This window comes from Nomascus leucogenys, chromosome 19 (assembly GCF_006542625.1).
Source record: "Nomascus leucogenys isolate Asia chromosome 19, Asia_NLE_v1, whole genome shotgun sequence".
NCBI classification, from domain to species: Eukaryota; Metazoa; Chordata; class Mammalia; order Primates; family Hylobatidae; genus Nomascus; species Nomascus leucogenys.
In genome coordinates this window covers 32,363,016-32,372,739 of record NC_044399.1, presented here as the reverse complement: position 1 = coordinate 32,372,739, position 9,724 = coordinate 32,363,016, and the positions used below count along the sequence as shown (strand labels likewise).

At 43.2% G+C, this 9,724-nt stretch overlaps 1 protein-coding gene across 2 annotated transcripts; it reads left to right on the top strand.

The window, feature by feature from the left end:
• Positions 1–323: 323 nt before the first annotated feature.
• CFAP97D1 (CFAP97 domain containing 1) lies at positions 324–4,811 on the top strand. Of its 2 annotated transcripts, XM_003270770.3 has the most exons (6): positions 324–481; positions 1,014–1,084; positions 1,683–1,801; positions 3,098–3,221; positions 3,756–3,812; positions 4,302–4,747. In XM_003270770.3, the coding sequence occupies exons 1-5, from the start codon at positions 358–360 to the stop codon at positions 3,810–3,812; spliced, it is 495 nt and encodes a 164-aa protein (XP_003270818.1). In that variant the 5' UTR covers positions 324–357; the 3' UTR covers positions 4,302–4,747. The 2 variants fall into 2 exon arrangements, with proteins under 2 accessions (XP_003270818.1, XP_030655410.1); XM_030799550.1 differs by lacking the exon at positions 3,098–3,221 and having other exon boundaries at positions 4,302–4,811.
• The last annotated feature ends 4,913 nt before the right edge of the window (positions 4,812–9,724 follow it).

The following is a 9,724-nucleotide window of genomic DNA, read 5'->3' as shown; positions in this document are numbered from 1 at the left end:
CTGATAGCCCAAGATGTGTAAACAAGGCTGGAATTTCTGTATCCCTCACCCCACCCCGTGCCTGCCCACCCCTCCCAGTGCACCACTTCTTTCCTTCTGGTGTTGGCTGGCAGCATCTGCATTCTAAGCAGGGGGGAAAGCTTTCGAGTTCCTTGACCTTCATCTTGACTTGAGCCTAGGTTAGCGTTAAAAACAAGCCCAGAGGCAGCCAGCCATGCTCTGCTGCTCCTACTCCCTTCCCGGGACCTGTCCCTGATGTCATAAGTGGGTAACTATGACAGCTTGTCATGGGGACAGCTAGGCACCTCACAGAGGAGTCTGGGTACCTCATTTCTGAAGTGAGACTAGGAAGAGAAGATGAAGAATTCCCTGGATTATCTGGCCTACCCTGTTATCGTCTCTAATCACAGGCAAAGCACAACCTTCAGAAAGAAACTGGACTTTGGCCACTATGTATCTCACAAGAATAGAATACAAATAGGTATGTGGGCAGTTTGGGCTGGACACTGCTATTAGGGATTTTGGAATGGTATGCCATAAAGAGATCGACAGTAAACCAGACCAGGTCACAGCTTTGGGATGATATGGCCTTATCTGCTGAGTTTGGGGAAGAGGGCATTAGCACCAGTAACAAAATGTATCTTCCACCAGGGAGTTCACTGGATGGAAATACTCCTTTAAACTCTTTAAAGCCGAAGTATGTTAGAAAGAGGATAAGACTTCAGAAGCCAATAGACAGGCTAATAATATTGGAAAAAGATTGGAAGAGAGGCTTTTTCATTGGATTAAAAGGACATTTATCTCTGTAAATTTTACTTTCACTATTCTTTTGTTGCTGCTCAAAACTCTCCAGAGATGTTCATTTGATAAATCAAACCAAACTTCCTGAGTCGCATTAAGGTCCTAATTCGAAATTGTTCATTAGTCAAGGACATTGTCTAGTGCTGGTTTTCTGAGGCTGCTACTGGAATTCCTGTGATGTAACATTGTTCCCTTTTATCCCCCTTCTCTAGTGAAGCCTGCTGTTGATACCAAACCTCCAGTGGCGCACACACATCACATTTTAAAATTGAGCAAACTACAGGTATTTGTTCTTGCTGCTTGCAGATGTGCAGATGTATTTTATTGACTTCCAGTCTGTTTCCTAAAGAGGTTCAATTTCCCAGAGCCTTCTAAATACCCATCTACTCAAAGATTTGTTAATACTCCTCCTCCCCACACGTCACCCCCAGTCTTTTTTTTTTTTTTGCCCCGAGACAGAGTCTCACTCTGTTGCCCAGGCTGGAGTGCAGTGGCACAATCTCGGCTCACTGCAACCTCCGCCTCCCAGATTCAAGCAATTCTCCTGCCTCAGCTCCAGAATAGCTGGGATTACAGGCATGTGGCACCATGCCCAGCTAATTTTTCATATTTTTAGTAGAGACAGGAGTTCACTGTATTGGCCAGGATGGTCTTAGTCTCCTGACCTCGTGATCCGCCTGCCTCGGCCTCCCAAAGTGCTGGGATTACAGGCGTGAGCCACTGCGCCCACCCCCCCAGTCTTTTAAGTTCTGCTCCCAGTCTCCACTGTGGCCCTCAATGCACCCCTTTCCCACGATCTCAGAGGAGGGGGACACTAAGTCATTGTGTGTTGGGGCAGTGCACTGATGGTGTCACCATGGTGAGGTGTGGTTTCTTACCAGGGTGAACAAAAGAAAATCAACAAAATCGAGTATGAAAACAAGCAACTGTGTCAGAAAATCGCAAATGCCCATCGAGGCCCTGCCAAGGTGGATTGCTGGAATGAATATTTTTCCAAGAGGTAACGTTCTTTGTCCTCATTTCAGTTTTGAAAAGTCAAAATTGACTTTCCTCTTGGGTTTTAGTGTGAGGTTTTCCCAAGCCAGAGGAGTACTTAAGGGAAGTTATCTTGAGGGGGAACCAAACAGACCATGTTACACAGAATGAAAACTTTAAAAATGGGGACCTTTCTCTAGCATTAAAGAGCTTTTATTTCATCTAAGAGACTTTTCAGAGTCCTATTCAGTGTGTCACAAGAATGCACTGCCCACTTTTATAAAATGGTGGCCATGTGTCTTAGTCCACTATAGGGTGTTATAGCAAAATGCTATAAACTGGTGGCTTATAAACAACAAAAATTTATTTCTCATAGTTCTAGGGGCAAGGAAGTCCAAAGATCAAGGTGCCAGTAAATTTGGCATCTGATGAGGGCCTGCTTCATAGACAGCCATCTTTTCACTGTAACCTTACGGGACAGAAGGAGCAAGGGGGTTCTCTCAGGCATCTTTCATAAGGACACTAATTCCGTTAGGGTGACCTAATCAGTTCTCAAAGGCCCACCCCCAATACAATCACCTTAGTGGTTAGGATTTGAACATAAGAATTTTGGGGGACACAGGCATCTGTTCCATAGCACCATGGCTGGGGCTATGATATGACATTCTTAAAATCAGTTCCAGAAATCTTTCCTGAGCAACTACTATGTGCTAGGTACCAGGAATAATAAAGATGAAATGAGATGTATATTTCCTTATCTCAAAGAACTCAAGGTCTTGTAGGGGAGATATTTATGGAAATAATGACAGTGCAGTGTGGTTAGGGATACAAAAGAAGTGCATGCAAGAGAATTTGGTGAGGGGAGGAGATGGTCAAGATGCCATTTCTATATCCTGGTATATTCTGGTATAAATTGAAAGCTGAAAGGAGTGAGGTGACCCAAAACTTGTCACCAGCCATTTGTGATTTATCCACAGGGAGACCTTCCCCCAACCAGAAGTTCTCAATCCTGGTTTTATATTATAATCCTTGGGGAATTTTAACAAAATGCCAGTGTGCACGGTTCACCTCAGATCAATGAAGCAGAATCTTCTCATTGGCAACAGTGTTGAGGACCACTGATATAAACCTGCAAATGCTGTGCATGTTTCCCGGAGTGCAGTGCAGACCAACAGGCTGCCCCAGGGACCTGTGGGCTCAGCAGGACAGTTTACTCCCTGCACTTAGACAGTCTGGCATTTATGATCTCATGACTTCATCTCCCCCCTCGTCAAGATGAGCATTTCCTTCTTCACCCATCTCGGGGTTTTGTGTTTTTCAGCTTAAACAGAGAAGCAAGGAACCGCGAGCTAGTGAGAATCACCATGGAAAACCAGGGCATTCTGAAAAGGCTTGTTGATCGCAAACCCTACTATGACCGCAGGGCATCTGAGATAGACTGGCAGGCACGTGGGCACTCATGTTATACTCCCAGACACACACAGAGTTTGTCCGTGTTCAGCCTAGAGAGAGTCTCAGAAAGATCCCTAAACAGCTAGAGTCAGATCACATGAAATGTAACAAATCGTTAAAAGAAAAACCATCCAAAGCAAACAAAGCTAACAGGCACAAACCATCAAACAAACAGCTAAAACAGCTTGGTAGCAAAGCTATTATGTGTCAGTTTCATAACATAACAATTATGTGTCAGTTTCAGAAAAATAATCTAGTAGCATCTTCCCTCACCCCTTAATTCATTAAGAAAGGCTGAATGTACAGGGATGAAGGGTATAAGATTCAGTCAGTATGCGGTTTGTTTGCTTCATTTAGGAATGACCCTTAAAAAGGCTGGGGGAGGGGAAACCATCTGTGGTGTTTTAAAAAACCTCCACTTACTGACTTTGGTTTTTAAATCTTTTCTAAGTCATCCCTAGGATTTAGAACTTCAGTAATAGCACCAATGCCCTGGCATTGACATAAACCAATTTTTTTCCTTCAAGAATTCAAGGCGCTATATCAGAAATACCACGAGATATCTTCTCTCCCAAAATGAATAGGTATGTCTCTCTTACTATCAAACATTGTGACCACAGCTGATACCAAAGCCCTGAGAATCCCATAAATGGTGAATGAGGGGCCCAGTTAAGGAGATGGACTTTGCTCTTCTCATATAATACTGACTAGTCCTCCATTCGGGAAACTTGGGGCTCTCTGACTTTATTTCTCTTCTCCATACAAGAAGGAAATAACATTGTCTTTTGTCATCATCTTTGAGGCTTTGCGGGAGTCCAAGGGGAAGTGATTTGTTCCAGTAAGACATAAACTGGAAGACCTGTGGCTTTAAAGTTGTGCCAAAGTTACATTCCAGGTCTCTGTCAGTAATCAAAAGTACCGGCAGGTTGTCATTTTGTATTATTTAACATTATTAGTAACGACTAAGTGGCTTCCCCCACCCAAGGGAGAAGGATAAATGGACACTCAGGCGTTCCAAAGAATAGTTCCGTATAATTGATGTGTCTCCTTCTCTCTTCTCCACTGAATACAAGGTTACTCACCATGGAAAAGATACATGAGAAGGCCCTAGGATTTCTTGGCTGCTTAGAATCTCAAGACACTCCTGAGTGGCTGAATGCTCAATCTTCAGATGCTTCAATAAAGCTTGGAACATAAAATGCGTAAGTTACATTTAGGGGACCCAAAGGCTTTACGTTCTCATTCCAAAATGGGGCAGGCAGAAGGAAAGATGCAATGAGCATTTTTATTTGGGGCCATGAAAAGAAGTTTTAATGAGAGAAAGAGAGAGAGAAATCTGAGAGAACTCTTTAAAACATACACCATCATCACCATTCCACGGAAGAAGAAAAGCTGGGGTGAGACCATCCAGCCACGAGTACAGCACTGTCAAAATGGAAAACAAACTCACATGACAACATCAAGGTTCAGAAAACACAAGGAACAAATGCCGTTAGTTCTCTGTGAATACACACAATCGGAAAAGAATGCCTCATTGAAGTTTCCATGGACTCTGCTCATTTATAGGGAGCAGCAGCAGTGAAAATGTCTCAAAACATACGGTGAGACAATGTTGCAGGCCTGCTACGACTGGTCATGCTGGTTTTCAGCCCAACTATATTAGTCAGCATTTGCCAAAGAGACAGACTCATAGGAGAGAGAGTGAGAAAGAGAGAGAGAGAGAGAGAGAGAGGATTTATCTGGGGGAATTGGCTCACAAGATCATGGAAGGTGAAGTCTCACCACAGGCCATCTGCAAGCTGGAGACCCTGGTGGGGCAGGGCAGACAAACCCCAAAGTGGGGCTTAGCCTGCAAGGGTTCTTGGCTTCACCCAGGAAAGAATTTAAGGGTGAGCCAGTGGTAGGGTAGAAGAAGACAGTTTTATTGAAGCAGCAGTGTTACAGCTCTGGCAGTGTTACAGCTCCATGACTGCTCCTGCAGAACAGGGCTACCCCAAAGGCAGAGTGTTTTGCATTCATAGTTATATGTACTTTTAATTACATGTAGATTAAGGGGTGGTTTGTGCAGAAATTCTAGGGAAGGAGTAGTAAATTTTTTTTTTTTTTTTTTGAGATGGAGTCTCACTCTGTCACCCAGGCTGGAGTGCAATGGCACAATCTCAGCTCACTGCAACCTCCGCCTCCTGTGTTCGAGTGATTCTCCTGCCTCAGCCTCCCAAGTAGCTGAGACTACAAGCACACGCCACCATGCCCAGCTAATTTTTGTATTTTTAGTAGAGGTGAGGTTTCACCATATTGGCCAGGCTGGTCTTGAACTCCTGACCTCGTGATCCACCCCCCTCCGCCTCTCAAAGTGCTGGGATTACAGGTGTGAGCCACCATGTCTGGCCTATAGGAAAGGGTAGTAATTTTTGGGTCCTTGGGTCATTGCCCTGGAAAGGGGTGGTAACTCCTAGGTGTTGCCATGGTAATGGTAAACTGACATGGCACACTAGTGGGAGTGTCTTATGGAAAGCTGCTTCCATCCCTTTCTTGTTTTAGCTAGTCCTCAGTTGGATCCTATGTCCAAGCCCCGCCTCTGGAGTCAAGGCCTGCCTCCCACCTCACTAGGATGCTGGTAGCATGGCTTGGTCCAAGCCCAAAAACCTCAGAACCAAGAAGAAGGTGGTGTAACTCTCAGTTCCAGGCCAAAGGCTGAGAACCCACTAGGGGGGACAAGGGTGCTGGTGTGAGTCTTGGAGTACAAAGGCCAAGGAGCCTAGAGTTGTTGTTAGTCCAGGACAGGAGAGGAAGAGTGTATTCCAGTTTCAGCAGATAGATTGACATATTCGCCTCTTGTCTGTTTTTGTTCTCTCTGAACCCACAGCAAGTTGGATGATGCCTCTCCACATTGAGAGTGGATCTTCCCACATAGTTCGCTCAGACTTACATGCTAATCTCCCCTGGAAACACTCACAGACACACCCAAAAATAATGCTTTACCAGGTTTCTATTCAGTCAAGTTGGCACCTTAAATTAACCATCGCACTGACTTTTTAAACTTTCTATTTTGAAATAATGAAAATTCACAGGTAGTTGCACATAAAGGAACAGGGAGGCCTCCTGCACCCTTGACCCAGTCTCCACCCACATTAGCATCTTGCGTAACTGGAGTACAATATCAAAACCAGGAAACTGACATTGGGATGATGCATGGAACCTATGCAGGTTTCATCAGTTATAGATGCACTCATTTTTGTACGTATATGTATAGCTCTATGCGGTTTTGCCACATGTATAGCTTTGTGTAACCACAACCACATTCGAGATACTTAAACGCACTATTATCAAAAGACACTCTTATGCCACCCTTTTAGCCACAGTCACCTCAGACCCTCAAGCCTAACTCTTGGCAATCACAATCTGTTTTCCACCTCTCTGTTAGTTCATGGTATTACGTAAATGGCATCATGCAATGTATGTCCATCCTTTTGAGATTGGCTTTTTTCACTCAGGATAATTTCCTTGATGTTCATCCAAGTTGTGTGTGCCTTTTTATTGCTGAGTAGTATTCCATGGTATGGACATACTACAATATATTTAACCATACATCCATCAAAGGACATTGGGGTAGTTCCTAGTTTTTCAAACATTTATTATTATTATTATTATTATTATTATTATTATTATTTTGAGATGGAGTCTCATTCTGTTGCCCAGGCTGGAGTGCAGTGGCATGATCTCGGCTCACTACAACCTCCACCTCCCAGGTTCAAGCAATTCTCCTGTCTCAACCTCCCAAGTAGCTGGGACTACAGGCACGTGCCACCACACCCAGCTAATTTTTGTATTTTTAGTAGAGAAGGGGTATCACCATATTGGCCAGGCTGGTCTTGAACTCCTAACCTTGTGATCCACCTGCCTCAGCCTCCCAAAGTGCTGGGATTACAAGCGTGAGCCACTGCACCCAGCCTGAATATTATACGTGAAACTGCTGTGAACATTTGTGTGCAAGTTTCTGCATGGAAATGTGTTTTCTCTGGAATAAATGCCCAAGAGTACAATTGCTGGGTTGTATGGTAAGTCCAATTTTAGTTTTAAAAGGAATTATGAAACGATTTTCCAGAGCAGCTATACCATTTTATATTCCCACCAACAATGGATGAGTGATCCAGTTTCTCCACATCCTCACCAACATTTGATGTTATCACTTTTTTTTTACTTTAGCCATTCTGATATGTATGTAGTGAAATCTCATCTGTATATCCTCTTCAGTGAAATGTCTGTGCATGTCTTTTGCTCATTTCCTAATTTGATTTTTTTTTTTTTTTGAGACAGAGTCTCGCTCTGTCACCCAGGCTGGAGTGCAGTGGCACGATCTTGGCTCACTGCAACCTCCACCTCCAGAGTTCAAGCAATTCTCCTGTCTCAGTCTCCTGAGTAGCTGGGATTACAAGCATGTACCACCAGGCCCAGCTAATTTTTATATTTTTAGTAGAGACAGGGTTTCACCATGTTGGCCCAGCTGGTCTCAAATTCCTGACCTCAGGTGATCCACCTGCCTCGGCCTCCCGAAGTGCTGGCATTATAGGCATGAGCCACCACACCTGGCCTGATTTTTTAAATAGCAAATTTTGAAAGTGATTTACATATTATAGAAATAAGTCCTTTGCCTGCTATGCGCTTTGCATGTATTTTTCTCCCAGTCTATAATTTGTCTTTTCATCCTCAGGGTCTTTGACAGAGCAAAATATTTTTATTTCAATGACATCCAACATATCAATGATGAAACTGTTCTAAATCTTGACTCTATCAATGTCAATATCCTTGTTGTGATACTGTACCATATAGTTTGGCAATATGCTACCACTGGGGGAATCTGGTAAGGAGTTTACAGGATCTCTCTGTATTATTTCCTACATGCATGTGAATCTACAGTTATCTCAAAATAGAAAGCATAAAAAAAAAACATGCCTAAATACAAATTCATTATTAACTGGTTCCAGTTAATCTCAGTTTGAGAAACAACCATTCTTCTAGACACCCAGGTTAAAAACCTGAGGTCATCTTTTACTTCATTCCTTCTCTTTCCTCCTATCCCCTTCCCTACATATCTTTTTGTTGTTGTTGTTGTTGTTTTTGTTTTTTTAAAGACAGAGTCACTCTCTTGCCCAGGCTATGGTCTATCGAGGTGATCTTAAAGCTACAAGTCTTATGTCTCAATCTCTATATGAGCTACTGCCCATATTTCAGGCACTTTGTGATTCGCAACTTGTATTACTAATGCAAAAATATGCCCATATCACTTTCTAGCTTAATGGCTTCAGTGATTTGCCATTCTTGCATAATGGCCTGGAGCTTTAAATAGAGCATACAAGGCTTTTCAGGATCCAGCCCATGAACTGCTCAGGTTATATTAGTTATAGTTTCAAATGTTTGGAGATTTTCCAGTTATCTTTCTGTTATTAATTTTTAATTTGATCCCATTATGTCCAGAGAATATACTCTTATCATTTCAATTCTTTTAAATTTGTTAAGGTTTTTTTAAATCAAGGTGAATATTTTATGGACATGTGAAAAGAATGTGTATTGCGCTGTTATTGGGCAAAGTGTTCTATAAATATCAGTTAGGTCCCGTTGGTTGATGGTGTTCAGTTCTTCTACATCCTGATGATTTTTTCTCTAGTAGTTCTATCAATTGCTAAGGGTGGGGTGTTGAAATCCCCAACTGTAATTGTGGATTTTTCTATTTCTCTTTTTAACTCTGTTTTTGCTTCATATATTTTGAAGCTCTGGTGTTTGGCACATACACATTAAAGATTGCTATATATTTTTGGTGGATTGATTTATTGATTTTTTTTTTTTTTTTTTTTTTGAGACAGAGTCTCACTCTGTCACCCAGGCTGGAGTGCAGCAGTGTGATCTCAGTTCACTGCAACTTCCACCTCCTAGGCTCAAGCAATCCTCCCACCTCAGTCTCCCGAGTGGCTGGGACTACAGGCATGCACCACCGTGCCCAGCTAATTTTTGTATTTTTTTTTTAGTAGAGATGGGGGTTTCATCATATTGCCCAGGCTGGTCTCGAACTCCTGGGCTCAAGTGATCCGCCCACGTTAGCCTCCCAAAGTGCTGAGATTACAGACGTGAGATCTTTTTTTTTTTTTTTTTTTTTTGAGACAAGAGTCTCGCTGTTGCCCGGGCTGGAAGGCTGGAGTGCAGTGGTGCAATCTCGGCTCACTGCAAGCTCCGCCTCCCGGGTTCACACCATTCTCCTGCCTCAGCCTCCAGAGTAGCTGGGACTACAGGCGCCCACCACCTCGCCTGGCTAATTTTTTGTATTTTTAATAGAGACAGGGTTTCACTGTGTTAGCCAGGATGCTCTCGATCTCCTGACCTCGTGATCTGCCCGCCTCGGCCTCCCAAAGTGCTGGGATTACAGGCGTGAGCCACCGCGCCCGGCCAAGATCTCTTTATTATTATATAATGTCCCTCTTTGTCCCTAGTAATTTTCTTTCTC